Below are 14,760 nucleotides of genomic sequence, written 5' to 3'. Positions count from 1 at the left end.
CATAATAGAGGCACCTGACTTTCAGGCAGATTCAGAAAGAACTAAGAGATGTAAAGTCAATGACTAGAAAAAAAGCTACTCATTCCATCTAGGTTTTCTCCCCCTTTAAAATATATGCAAGCGTACACAAACATTAAATGATTACCCAAAAGTAACACAGCTAGAAACAGAATTTATAACTACTTCCTTTCCTTAGGAGTCCCTGCTTCCTTTCTTAAAGGGGGTGGAGGGAGGGAGGGATGGATAATTAATGTGTGTGTGTGTATGCATGCATGCATGAGGCAACTATAGTGACAGCGAGTAGGTTAACATTTGTTGAATACTTATTAAATACCAGTCATTAGGCTGGGATTTTCCATAGATGTATGTATGGATCACCCATGTAATCCCTGCAATTCCATGAAATAGTTATTAGCCCAGTTTTACAAGGAAATTCTGAAAAACAAAGAAAACATGTCTGAGGCATGAAATAACTAGAATAACAACTTGAACTCAAGTCCATTGAGTCCAAAGCCTGTGATCTGTCTATTGTAATATGATCATCACTGGCTTTTTCAGTGTTGGCTATTTCAAATTTAGGTACTATACTTTGATCATATAAAATATGAAAAAAAGCACACTGAGGTTTTTTGCTTGAGCTTCTCTGGCAAGAGCTTTCTTGTACTATGTAGTGGCATTATGCTCAAATCACAAGATCAGGGATTCTGAGGTGTTTTAAAATACATTGTGATGGTGGACTCTTTTGCAAACATAAAGCAAGAACTGTTACTCAAACACTAGTAAATAAAACAATACAATTCCAAACGGTACAACAGGTAAGGGATAAGGATTAAATTAAGTGATTGAGAGACACTTTAGCTAAGAACCTTAATATTTGAACCAATTCTGTCCCATAGGAATCAGAAAACAAGATGGGAAATGTCAACATGGTGTTTGCTTTAGAAAAAGGAGATAATAAAAATTATCTGGGCCAATTATTGAACTGTTATCAGCAAAGCAACCACAAACCCACCACAAAGAGAATAATGGATTATAAAATATATAACCTCAAAAGGACATACAAATAGGGGATGAAGAAACAGTAGAAAAATGTGAGTGAATTACTGAAGGTATAGAGGGGATGGAAGACAGCTAGCTTAGATGAACAAGAAGCACCTATGGGGGTAAGAGGTACTTACTAAATTAATGTCCCACTGAATCCTAGAAAAGCTCAGGACATGAAAACAACAGGTACTTGAGAAAGTAGAGATGAAATCAAAGACCTAACAGTGGCTGAAGTCTGCATAAGAAGCAAGTCACTCCCCCAAACCAACAATAAATTGATGAAGTTGTAAAGCAGATTTCTTACTCATTTAGAGATAGATACAAATATGAAATGGGGAAAGATGAAGATGCTGGAGTAGAACCAGTATAAACCCATGTTTATTTTTTCTAATAGAGACAAATACAGAAATTGACAGAGATGTGTATTACTTCCTCAGTTTAATGGGAAGGCCTGGAAACAAGATACCCCAGTAGCAATAAGTTTCTGTTTTCTAAATACCCTCTCTCTCACAGAAAGGAGAAATGGCTAATTCTAGGGCTAGAATAAAAGTACTAGATGAGCTTTAAACATCTTGTGACAGCAAGTAATGAAGTACTCAAATAATGATGAAGCTATATAAAAAAGGCATTGTGTCCATCCACTGACTGTTTATGGGACAACTGAGCATCAAAATAAGTAATAATTATAATGGCTATAACCCAACAAGGTTATGCATGTGTGTATACATATAAAATACATCACAAATAGGGTTGCCAACCAGTAAATGCAGAAGAAATGATCAAATTAAATAAAATCACCATTTTGTAACCACCAGAAAAGAACCGATTCAAGCAATAATTGCAATGAATGGTAAAATCCTAAGTGTGATGAGGAAAGAGTTACAGAATTTTGTAACATTTCTCCAAAATATGAAAAGTAACTTTATAGAGGAGAAACCTGGCAGACATCAATTAAGTGATCTGTGATGTTACCAATAAAGGACAAAATGACATGTGCTTCCTGGTATAATGCTCTGAGAGAGCATCACATAAGTGGTATTCTGACAAAAATGTACAACCTGTATATAACCATCAGAAGACCAGCAAAACTGAAAAAGACCACAAATGATTTGTGTTTTTCAAAATCTTCAAAATCATAAACAACAAAGACCGAGGAACCATTCCAGATTAAAGATCCACACGAATCATACAGTGTAAGAACCGGAATTGGACTCTCAACCAGAAAACACTGTTGATAAGATTCACTATGGGGAAAATTGGTAAAATATGTATAAGGTCTGTAAATTATAGTAATTTTTTGGGTAAATTATAGTAATTTACCAATGTTATATTTTCTGATTATGATTAATTACTGTGGTAATTTTAACACAATGTTCTTGTTCTTAGAAACCAGTAGGTATTTAGGGATAAAAAAATAGGGTATCTACAACTTGCTCTCTGAAAGTTAGAAAAATCTTACCACAGAATGATTTAACAACTATACCAAAATATTAACAACTACTGAATCTGGGGATGGGTAAATGAGACTGTATAATTCTATGTAAGTTTGAAATTATTTACAATAGGAAAATAAGGGACGACTGAGTGGCTTAGTGGTTGGGCGCCTGACTTTGGCTCAGGGTGTGATCCCAGATTCCCGGGTTCGAGTCCAGGACTGGGCTCCTTGTATGGAGCCTGCTTCTCGCTTCTCCCTCTGCCTGTGTCTCTGCCTCTCTCTCTCTCTCTCATGAATAAATGAATAGAATCTTTAAAAAAAAAAATAGGAAAATAAGTTTTTATTAGGAAAAAAGGTACTCTCCAAAAACAAGAGACAGGCAGGAAACAAGAAAATAAAGCACCTATCAGTATTAGCCTTCAAGGAAATAAGTAAATTCTGTTCATTTGTCACATGTTTTTAAAACCCTAATTAGCTCATATTCAAATGGCAAATAAAAAGGTGTCTGTATCATGAGGAAGGTGCCAATATAATTGATGAGGTCTAACTTTCAAAAACAACAAAACCCAAAACCAACCAACCAAAAACCCCTGGCCCAGGCAGCTGTATAGTAAAAAGCCCTTTTAACTTTTTAGGAAAATGAAAAGTGAGGACCTGCAAGCAGAGCTTATTCTGAGAGGTGTACAACCAGCCTTTCAGGACTCTTGGGTGTTGGTTCCCAGGCAAACTTTAATGGCAGCCATCTATCTCCCAGTTATATTTCCCCCTGTGTTACCTCAGCACTACCAAGTCAGCATTTTCTACTAGTGTCATGTCTTTTTATTACTATCTCCTGAGGCAGCCTTCAGGCACACTCAATTACCTGGTGAGTTGTTAAAGTTCTCTCTGAAGATATATTATTTTTAATAGTGCTATTTAAATTCCATGTGAAAGGGGTGCATAGTCTAAGGTATCACAGCCCAAGCAGGGTTCGAGAGTACATCCTTGTGGGAGTAGGGAAGAAAAAACTTCAAGACCCAAGACATAGGAACTTGAGAATGGAGATGCTGCCATGGAAAAGGTGAAGAAAGAAGTCCCACAACAGTAGTTGTATACCAAAGAATAAACAGCTACAAGGGGAAGGAAGAAAGGCTCCAGAAAATAGTAAAACATAACAGATTATATAATGGAAATAACAACGGGAAATTATTTTGAAACGTTACTAAACAGTATGTGGAATGAAATAGTGATAAGCATACAGAAAATTAAGAAAAGAAAAAGTGGACATTATTAAATTCAGGAAAAAAAGTTTGTCAGTAATCCAAACTACTTCCCACGTACTCTTGAAGTAAGAAATGTAAATGTAAATTTACATTTTAGTGTTAATTTTAGATAAAAGAGGGATCCCTGGGTGGTGCAGCGGTTTGGCGCCTGCCTTTGGCCCAGGGCGCGATCCTGAAGACCCGGGATTGAATCCCACATCGGGCTCCCGGTGCATGGAGCCTGCTTCTCCCTCTGCCTGTGTCTCTGCCTCTCTTTCTCTCTCTGTGTGACTATCATAATTAAATAAAAATTAAAAGAAAAAAAATAATTTTAGATAAAAGAATTTAAGCAAAAATGAGGAGGATGTGAAAATAAGACTTAAGGGCAGACCGGTGGCTCAGTGGTTTGGCGCCGCCTTTAGCCCAGGGTGTGTGATCCTGGAGACCCGAGATCGAGTCCCACGTCAGGCTCCTTGCATGGAGCCTGCTTCTCCCTCTGCCTGTGTCTCTGCTTCTCTCTTTGTCTGTCTCATGAATAAATAAATAAACTCTTAAAAAAAAATAATAAGACTTAAGTTTTCATCTCCACAATAGAAACTCAAGAGCAGGTATCTAAAATAGACAGGACACAATTGTACTAAGTTATTATTTATAGATATAATGGTATATACATATAGAAGAAAAAGCTGCACGTTAAAGTAATTGTTTCTGAGGAATAATAAACAAACACTGTCACAGATGACACATGGCCCATAACATTGTGCAGAAGTTGGCTCATTTTTTCTGTAAAGGGCCAGATAGTAAATATTTAGAGCTTTGCAGACCATACGGTGTCAACCACAACTATTGCACTATCTAGTGTTTTAAAACAAAAGCAGCCACAGATAGTATATAAACGAATGAGTGTGCCTGTACACTAACAGAAGTTTGTTGAGGACAATAAAATGTAAATTTCATGTAATTTTCAGGAGCCACAAAATATTATTCTCTTGAAATCCGTCCCCCCTCCATTTAAAAATGTAAAAATCATCCTTGGCTCCTAGGCTGTACAAAATGAGGCAATGGGGTGAATTTGGGCTGTGTACTTAGTTTGTCAACTCCTGATGTGGCCTATACAACAAAGCATATTCCATTTAGAGAAAGAATGTTAATAAACTCCATTATTGTCCAGCGTATATTTTATGAACATTATACATATAAAAAAATTCTTACCTGGTGGCATAAGTTTCATAAGTACTCTTGCTCCATCTCTAAGAGGAGGCATATTTAGGCTGCTACCTAAGTCTGCAACTTGCCAAAGGAAAGAAATGTATCTGGGATGTAGTGACATTATCTAGAACACAAAACATACAACACATTTACCTATAAATTACATGTACCCTCAAAAAGAGCCAAGTAATTAATTTCCACACTTTTGCTTATGTCATTTCTACTGTCTCTAAAATGGCCTGCTTTACCCAACATTTCATCTGTAGAAATCCTTCATGATTCAGACTGAATTATATTATCCAAGCCATCTCCAGTAATTTCTGAGTGACAGCTCTATCATTATTTTATTTCTCTCATACATAAACGTTAGACTCCATACATGCCAAAGGCTGTAATGGCTGTTAATACTTAAATTCCTAATCCTGTTATAGGAGCCAATTCTTCTGACACTGGAGTGGCTGGTTATTATCACAGCCATTAAAATTCTTCTGGGGAGGAGTGGAAGGAGAGGGTAAGGAAAGGAGGAGTCACTGTTTCTTGAGATACAAGGTATGTTAAGGACAAGTTGAGAAAGACTGCAGACATTTTCCTACAGAAACAGTTGTGAAGAAAGGATTTATTTCTGTGGTACAAATACAAAATACAGTGATATTTTTCTAAGTTTATATATTCAATAGTTGTAATTCAGTTGTAATAAATTTTATGTAAATGTATTACTATATGTAATACTGTATCTAAAAGGAAATGTTTAAATTTCAACCAAGTTACAATCACCTTTCAGATCTATTCTGAAGTTGATGGTTAACTATGTAGTTATTTGTATTTTTCCACATTAAATTGTAAGCTTCTCAGAAAAAAAAAAAAAAAAAAAGGAACTATTCTATATACACCTAGCCCTTCAGCAACGACTTTGAACTGCACAGGTTCACTTATATACATATTTTTTCCTTGCAAATACAATGCAGTACTGTAAATGTATTTTCTCTTCCTTATGAATTTCTTAGCATTTATTATGTAGATTACTTTATTTAAAAAAGTATATTATGCATATATCCAGTATATAATACAGTAAAAATGCAATAAATATACATATAACATACAAAATATATGTGCAACTGATTATGTATTATTAAAGCTTCTGGTCAACACTAGGCTATGAGTAGTTAAATTTTGGGAGAGTTAAAAGGCATACTTGAATTTTCTACTTTGTGGGGGGGATGGTGAGGGGTAGGTGGTCGATATGAGGTCCAACTATATTTCCTTATTCTCAAAGAATCTATCATAATGCCTTGCCTACGGTAGCTCAAACCATCTACTTACCACCCCAGGCAAACAGCTTTCCACTTCTGGATTGGGACCATCACTGTAATGATTACCATGGTTTCCAGGAGATCCAGTTGAGGAATCAGAAGAGCTATCAGGGCTTGAAGGCATATTGGAACTTATTTGTGTAAGTTTGGCTGTAATTAGCTGAAAATAATATATACTAAGTTAGTATCAAAGACAAGGTAAAATATGCACAACAGAAATTAGTAACGTATCAACAAACCAAAAAACTATTGGCAGCACTTCAACAAATACAATTTACAGGTACTGCCTAACAATCAAATACTTTTGTTTTTAATGTGAGTCTTAGTGTTATAATCCAAATACCTAATAAAGAGCCTTACACAGAATAGAAGCTCAATTAACATTTACGGAGTGAACAGGTGGGGCAAGATGGTGGAAGAGTAGGATCCCCAAGTCACCTGTCCCAACCAACTAACCTAGATAACTTTCAAATCATCCTGAAAACCTACGAATTTGGCCTGAGATTTAAAGAGAGAATACCTGGAATGCTACAGTGAGAAGAGTTCGTGCTTCTATCAAGGTAGGAAAACAGAAAAAAATAAAAATAAAAAAGCATCCAAGGGGGAGGGGGCCCCTGCAAGGAGCCAGGCTAAGGCCTGGTGTCGAGTGCCCCAAGGACAAGAAAACCCAGTCCCAGAGAAGCAGGAACTTTACTCTTGCAGGGAACTCTGGCAGGATCCCAGGAGGGGCAGTGATGGCCCCAGGCTCACCAGGGTCACTAACAGAGGAAAAGCGCCACAAACCGTGGGCTGAGCTCTGAGCTCCGTAAAGGGATGGAGCGAGTGTCCAGCAGGGTCAGGGAACAGCTCAGGCAGCGGCTCTGCGAGGAGGGGGCTGTGCGGCCCGGGGAGCACACAGGACAGCAGGGATGCTCCTGCCGCCGGGTGGTCCCAAGCTGTGCAGAGCAGTACCCCCGGCCCCTGGAATGTCAGGCCTCTGCACACTGGGAGACTGCGGTGGTTGCTGCTGGAGCGGACTCCAGAGCTGGAGAGCTGGCCGCTGCCACTGTTGTTGTTCCTCATGGTGTCACCTTGTGCCTGGGACTGAGCAGGGTGCCAGGGAACAGGGGCCTTACAGGATAAACGGCTCCTACTGAACCATGCACCTAGCAGGGGTGGAGCAGCTCCCCCAGGTACACACACCTGAGAATCAAAACAGCAGGCCACTCCCCCAGAAGACCAGCTGCAAGGACAGGGGAAGAGCAAGTTCCTGACCAAGCACTGCAGGAAAGTTCCAGGGGAAGACTAGGGACGTACAGTATATAGAATCAGAGGATACCCCTCCTTGTTTTTTTGTTTGTCCCCCCTCCTCTTTATTCTCTCTTTTTCCAGTACAATTTGTTTTTAGCCACACTGCACTGAGCAAAAGGACTAGAAAGACGAACTCACCACAAAACAAAGAATCAGAAACAGTACTCTCTCCCACAGAGTTACAGAATTTGGATTACAATTCAAAGTCAGAAAGCCAATTTAGAAGCACAATTATAAAGCTACTGGTGACTCTGGAAAAAAGCATAAAGGATTCAAGAGACTGCATGACTGCAGAATTTAGATCTAATCAGGCCAAAAGTAAAAATCAATGAAATGAGATGCAATCGAAACTGGAGGTCCCAACGACGAGGGTTAATGAGGAAGAAGAGTGAGTGACATAGAAGACAAGTTGATGGCAGGGAAGGAAGCTGAGGAAAAAAGAGAAAAACAAAAGACGATGAGGAAAGGTTAAGGGAAATAAATGACAGGAAAAATCTACTTTAATTGGGGTTCCAGAGGGTGCCGAAAGGGACAGAGGACAAGAAAGTGTATTTGAACTAATCATAGCTGAGAACTTCCCTAACTTGGGGAGGGAAACAGGCATTCAGATCCAGGAGATAGAGAGATCCCCCCTAAAATCAATAAAAACTGTTCAACACCTCAAAATTTAATAATGAAACTTGCAAATTCCAAAGATAAACAAAATCCTTAAAGCAGCAAGAAACAAGAGACCCCTAACCTTTATGGGGAGAAGTATTAGGTTAACAGCAGACCTCTCCACAGAGACCTGGCAGGCCAGAAAGGGCTGGCAGGATATATTCAGGGTCATAAATGAGAATAACATGCAGCCAAGAATACTTTATCCAGCAAGGCTCTTATTCAGAATAGGAGAGATAAAGAACTTCCAAGATAGGCAGAAACTGAAAGAATATGTGACCACCAAACCAGCTCTGCAAGAAATATTAAGGGGGACTCTGTAAAAGAAAGAGGAAGTCCAAGGAAACAATCCACAAAAAAAGGGACTGAATAGGTATTATGATGACACTAAATTCCTATCTTTCAATAGTAACTCTGAACGTGAATAGGCTTAATGACCCCATCAAAAGGCACAGGGTTTCAGACTGGATATAAAAGCAAGACCCATCTATTTGCTGTTTACAATAGACAAATTTTAGACCTAAGGACACCTACAGCCTGAAAATAAAAGGTTGAAGAACCATGTACCATTCAAAGGGTCCTCAAAAGAAAGCAGGGGTAGCCATCCTCATAACAGATAAGTTAAAGTTTATCTCAAAGACCAGAGTAAGAGATGAAGAGGGACACTATATCATACTTAAAGGATCTATCCAACAAGAGGACCTAACAATCTTGAATATTTATGCCCCTAAAGTGGAGCTGCCAAGTATATCAATTAATAACCAAAATAAAGACATACTTAGATAATACACTAATACTGGGAGACTTCAACATGGTGCTTTCTGTAAAGGACAGATCTAAGCACAACCTCTCAAAAGAAACAAGAGCTTTCAATGATACACTGGACCAGATGGAGTTCATAGAACTCATATGATCCTCTCAATAGATGCAGAGAAAGCATTTGACAAAATACAGCATCCATTGCTGACCAAAACTCTTCAGAGTGTAGGGATAGAGGGAGCATTCCTCAGCATCTTAAAAGCCATCTATGAAAAGCCCACAACAAATATCATTCTCAATGGGGAAACACTGAGAGCCTTTTCCCTCAGATCAGGAACAAGACAGGGATGTCCACCCTCACCACTGCTTTTCAACATAGTACTAGAAATCCTAGCCTCAGCAATCAGGCAACAAAAAGAAATAAAAGGCATTAAAATGGGCAACGAAGAAGTCAATCTCTCCCTTTTTGCAGATGACATGATACTGACCATAGAAAACCCAAAAGACTCCACCCCAAGATTGCTAGAACTCATACAGCAATTCGGCAGTGTGGCAGGATACAAAATCAATGCCCAGAAACCAGTGGCATTTCTATACACTAACAAGGAGACGGAAGAAAGAAATCAAGGAGTCAATCCCACTTATAATTGCACCCAAAAGCATAAGATACCTAGGAATAAACCTAATCAAAGAGGTAAAGGATCTATACCCTGAAAACTACAGAATACTTCTGAGAGAAACTGAGGAAGACACAAAGAGATGGAAAAATATTCCATGCTCATGGATTGGCAGAATTAATATTGTGAAAATGTCAATGTTACCCCGGGCAATTTACACATTTAATGCAATCTCTATCAAAATACCATGGACTTTCTACAGAGACTTGGAACAAATCATCTTAAGATTTGTGTGGAATCAGAAAAGACCCCAAATAGGCAGGGGAATATTAAAGAAGAAAACCAGAGCTGGCAGCATCATAATGCCAGACCTGAAGTTGTACTACAAAGCTGTGATCATCAAGACAGTGTGGTACTGGCACAGAAACAGACAAATAGATCAAAGGAACAGAATCCAGAATCCAGAAGTGGACCCTCAATTCTATGGTCAATTAATATTCAACAAAGCAGGAAAGACTATCCACTTCCACTGGAAAAAAGACAGTCTCTTCAATAAATGCTGCTGGGACAATTGGACAGCCATGTGCAGAAGAATGAAACTAAACCATTCTCTTACACCAGACACAAACATAAATTCAAAATGGACGAAAGTTCTAAATGTGAGATAAGAATCCATCAAAATCCTAGAGGAGAACACAGGCAACACCCTTTTTGACCTTAGCCACAGCAACTTCTTGCAAGATACATCGATGAGGACAAGGGAAACAAAAGCAAAAATGAATTACTAGGACTTCATCAAGATAAAAAGCTTCTGCACAGCAAAAGGAAGAGTCAACAAAACTAAAAGACAACCTACAGAATGGGAGAAGATATTTGCAAATGACATATCAGATAAAGGTCTAGTTTCCAAGATCTATAAAGAACTTATTAAACTCAACACCCAAGAACAAAAAATCCAATCCTGAAATGGGCAAAAGACATGAACAGAAATTTCACAGAGGAAGACACAGACATGGCCAACAAGCACATGAGAAAATGCTCCGCATCACTTGCCATCAGGGAAATGCAAATCAAAACCACAATGAGATCCCACCTCACACCAGCGAGAATGGGGAAAATTAACAAGACGGGAAACAACAAATGTTGGGAGAGGATGTGGAGAAAGGGGAACCCTCCTGCCCTGTTGGTGGGAATGGGAACTGGTACAGCCACTCTGGAAAACTGTGTGGAGGTTCCTCAAAGAGTTAAAAATAGAGCTACCCTACAATCCAGCAATTGCACTGCTGGGGATTTACCCTAAAGATACAGATGCAGCGAAACGCCAGAAAACCAGCACCCCAATGTTTATAGCAGCAATGTCCACAATAGCCAAAATGTGGAAGGAGCCTCAGTGTCCACTGAAAGATGAGTGGATAAAGATTGTACATGTATATGTATATATTGTATATGTATACAATGGAATATTACTCAGCCAGAAACGACAAATACCCACCATTTGTTTTGACGCGGATGGAACTGGAGGGTATTATGCAGAGTGAAATAAGTCAACAGGAGAAGGACAAACATTATATGGTCTCATTCATTTGGGGAATATAAAAAATAGTGAAAGGGAATGGAAGGGAAAGGAGAGAAAATGAGTGAAAATATCAGTGAGGATGAGAAAACATGAGACACACCTAACTCTGGGAAATGAACAAAGGGTAGTGGAAAGGGAGGTGGGCGGGTGGGGTTGGGGTGACTGGGTAACGGGCACTGAGGGGGGCAGTTGGCGGGATGAGCACTGGGTGTCATGCTATATGCTGGCAAATTGAACTCCAATAAAAAAATAATAAATAATAAAAAAGAACATTTATGGAGTGAAATGTTTACCAGTGAGATGAAAAAATAGTCTCCATTTGACATTCTTGAAAAGTTTGGTAATCATAGATACTTACCGATTTATCTTTTAAGTTTAATTGTCCGATCAACTTTCTGTCATCTGCAGGATCTATCAGTTCACCGCCTACAAAGAGCTCAATTTTTGTATGGGCTACATTGGCTTTAATACGATTGAGAATGTATCGTCGTACTGAACCAATCGTATCATTTGTATGAGACCACACATCCAAGTCATCAACTTGTCTGCCCTGGTTTGGAAATCGAACTATAAAAGAGAGGTGTTTACCACGGAAAGCTCTGGAGGGGGAAAAAAAAAAAATCTTAGCAGATTTTTATTATCTTCTTGCAAGGAAAATTAAGCTAGGTATTTAATGTTGAATATTTATTTTCTCATTAAAAAAGAGAAAGCGAACTAAGGATACTTATTTTTAGGACCTTGAAAATCAAAATATATTGCCTTTTAATTACAAATATTTTAAGTGATCTTCAAAATACAACAATCATTTTCCAGTTATTCTTGTACCTATACTTGCAGAAAATGAGATGTCTAAAGAAATTAAATCAGAGATCTGAGTTAATACTTATTTTAATGTCATAAAAGTGCAACTCATTAAGGCTATTTTTTAAAAAAGATTTTTATTTATTTATTCATGAAAGGCAGAGAGAGAGAGAGAGAGAGAGAGAGAGAAAGAAAGAGAAAAAGAAGACACAGGCAGGGATCCCTGGGTGGCACAGCGGTTTGGCGCCTGCCTTTGGCCCAGGGCGCGATCCTGGAGACCCAGGATCGAATCCCACGTTGGGCTCCCGGTGCATGGAGCCTGCTTCTCCCTCTGCCTATGTCTCTGCGACTATCATAAATAAATAAAAATTAAAAAAAAAAAAAAAAAAAAAAAAAGACACAGGCAGAGGGAGAAGCAGGTTCCTTGCAGGGAGCCTGACGTGAGACTCAATCCCGGGACTCCAGGATCACTCCCTGGGCCAAAGGCAGGCGCTAAACCACTGAGCCATCCAGGGATCCCCCATTAAGGCTATTTTTATATGTGAAAGATAAACTTTAGCTTGATATTATTAACAAAAATGCAAAGATGGAAAGTTTTTCTGAAAAATTGTTCTTTTCAAACTTCACACCCCAAATAATATTTGACAATATCTTGTTATAGGTAAGATACAACTAAAAATTATATTCAAGAAGCAACTTTATATAATTTTAGAATGAGCAAGGAAAACTCTTAAATAATGATAGCATTCATTCTATAAACAGATCATTTGGAAGTATTTAGATCATTTGCAAGTACTTCTTGCTATATCAGCTGTTAAAAGCAGCTCTTAAGAGTTTTTTCCAATTATTCTCCAATCTCTTGTGCGATTAACTATATAAACGAATGTCATCAAAATACTTCAACTGCATACTGATCCTTGGGAACACTTAACAGGTACAAAAGTCAACGGCAAAAAGAGAGAGAGAGAGAGAAAGAAAACTAAACTTAATGCTCTAACAAAACAACAAGCAAAAACTGTATCCTGTAAAAAAAAAAAAAAAAGGTCTAAGAAATACCAAATAATTAGTGGATCAGTTATTCACAAACCTTGACATAGGTAGAATTGTTCTTTCCTCGTGATAATCACTGTCACATTCATTTATGTACTCCCTTAACACAGTTAATACACGAACCATTCGAACAGCTTCCTGCCTTGCACAATTAATACTGTCTTTGTCACCATCCAAGACACACAACGTGTCATAAGAGGCTTTCAAACGATCAAAGCAAGACTGAATGAAGTCTTCATGGATCACCACCTACAAATAATGGGCCAAATAAAGACAGTCCAAGATGCTTTAAAATGTAAAAAAAAAAAAAAAAAAAAAAAAAAAAATACACATAAAAACAATAATTCAATTAAAGATGGCAATAACTACTTTAAAGATAGCTCTCAACTGCAATCATATTTCACCAAAGTCTATACTGATAATAAAACATACTATGTTTTGTCAAGGGAAGCTATGGTTATATAAGTTAACAAGTATGAACTTCAGAGTAGGTTGTAGAATCAAAATAAATTCAGTTGAAATCTCATGCCATAATTATACGCAAAATAATCACTTCACATAATTATCAAGATTCATTTGGACAGCATTTTATATAATGGAGATACAGACTAAATATTTTAGATAGATCGATGGATTTTTAACTCCATGCCCAACATGGAGCAACACAAGGGTTGAACTCACGACCCTGAGATCAAGAGTCCGATGCTCAACCAAATGAGCCACCCAGGTGCCCCTTTTGCTATGTTTTTAAAAGGAGTTGAAACAAAACAATTTAGTTATTTCAGAATTGAAGAAAAAATCCTTTTAAGCGATAGAGTTCTTTAATAAGAATTCTAATTTGTGGAAGTTTTAGTGGATGTCAATCCTCACCTGATTGACCTGTAGCCTCGGACCAAGGTTTGTATATATCTCTTTAAGGAGATCTATAGCTCTGCTGGCAATATCATCATTACTTTGAATCACAACCTAGGTTCAAACAGATTCAAGTGTAAATAACTTTCATGAAATATTTTAGTTGGACATTTCAAACTATTCCCTCGGTTATTTTCAACACTGTACTCTATAATTTGGGGATATATTTGATAATCAAGCAAATCAAGTAAAATTAAGTGAGAAAATAGACCAAAAAAAGAGTAATAAAATGCAAAATTCTAGTCTTTGAATAAAGCAATTTGTTTAAGAATGGAAGGCACATATTACTAACAACAAAATACACTTTGACCAGTTATTAACCCTGTAAATTGACACCTTGGTAACCAAGTTGTCAGACACTGAAGGAGAAATTCAAATTATTTAAAAAGAAATAAATATAAAAAATAATTTAGCAAAAAGAGCTGTCCTACAACTTCCATTTCTATAGATCTTTATCATTCATCCAATCTTCTTTTTTTTTTTTTTTTTTAAAGATTTCGTTCATTTATTTATGAGAGACACAGAGACACAGGCAGAGGGAGAAGCAGGTTCCATACAGGGAGCCTGATGTGGGACTCCATCCCAGGACTCTAGGATCACACCCTTGGCCGAAGGCAGGCGCTCAACTGCTGAGCCACCAAGGGATCCCCTCACTCATCTAATTCTGCTGAGGGCCTTCAAACTATGTGCAGAACTCTAGGGGGTTGAGGAAGTGATTTAAGGTTGACCTCTATGTAGGCTTCAGAAGAGGGAAGCCTGAGCAACCTGGGTCACTCAGCGGTTTGGCGCCGCCTTCAGCCCAGGGTGTGATCCTGGAGACCTGGGATCGAGTCCCACATTGAGTCCCACATCGGGCTCC

General features: G+C 38.1%; 1 protein-coding gene across 4 annotated transcripts in view; it reads right to left on the bottom strand.

The window, feature by feature from the left end:
* Positions 1-14,760, bottom strand: part of USP9X (ubiquitin specific peptidase 9 X-linked) — a 487,376-nt gene that overhangs the window by 52,203 nt on the left and 420,413 nt on the right. For all 4 annotated transcript variants that reach the window (XM_041740837.1, XM_041740836.1, XM_041740839.1 and 1 more), the window contains 5 exons: positions 13,860-13,955; positions 13,027-13,238; positions 11,497-11,737; positions 6,250-6,399; positions 4,933-5,053 (listed from right to left, as the gene is read on the bottom strand). In XM_041740837.1, coding sequence (XP_041596771.1) covers positions 4,933-5,053; positions 6,250-6,399; positions 11,497-11,737; positions 13,027-13,238; positions 13,860-13,955 — 820 coding nt within the window. The remainder of the gene's footprint in view (positions 1-4,932; positions 5,054-6,249; positions 6,400-11,496; positions 11,738-13,026; positions 13,239-13,859; positions 13,956-14,760) is intronic.

This window comes from Vulpes lagopus, chromosome X (genome assembly GCF_018345385.1).
Source record: "Vulpes lagopus strain Blue_001 chromosome X, ASM1834538v1, whole genome shotgun sequence".
Lineage (NCBI taxonomy): Eukaryota > Metazoa > Chordata > Mammalia > Carnivora > Canidae > Vulpes > Vulpes lagopus.
Note: the sequence above shows the minus strand (reverse complement) of the source record. Positions and strands in the feature narration are given on the sequence as shown.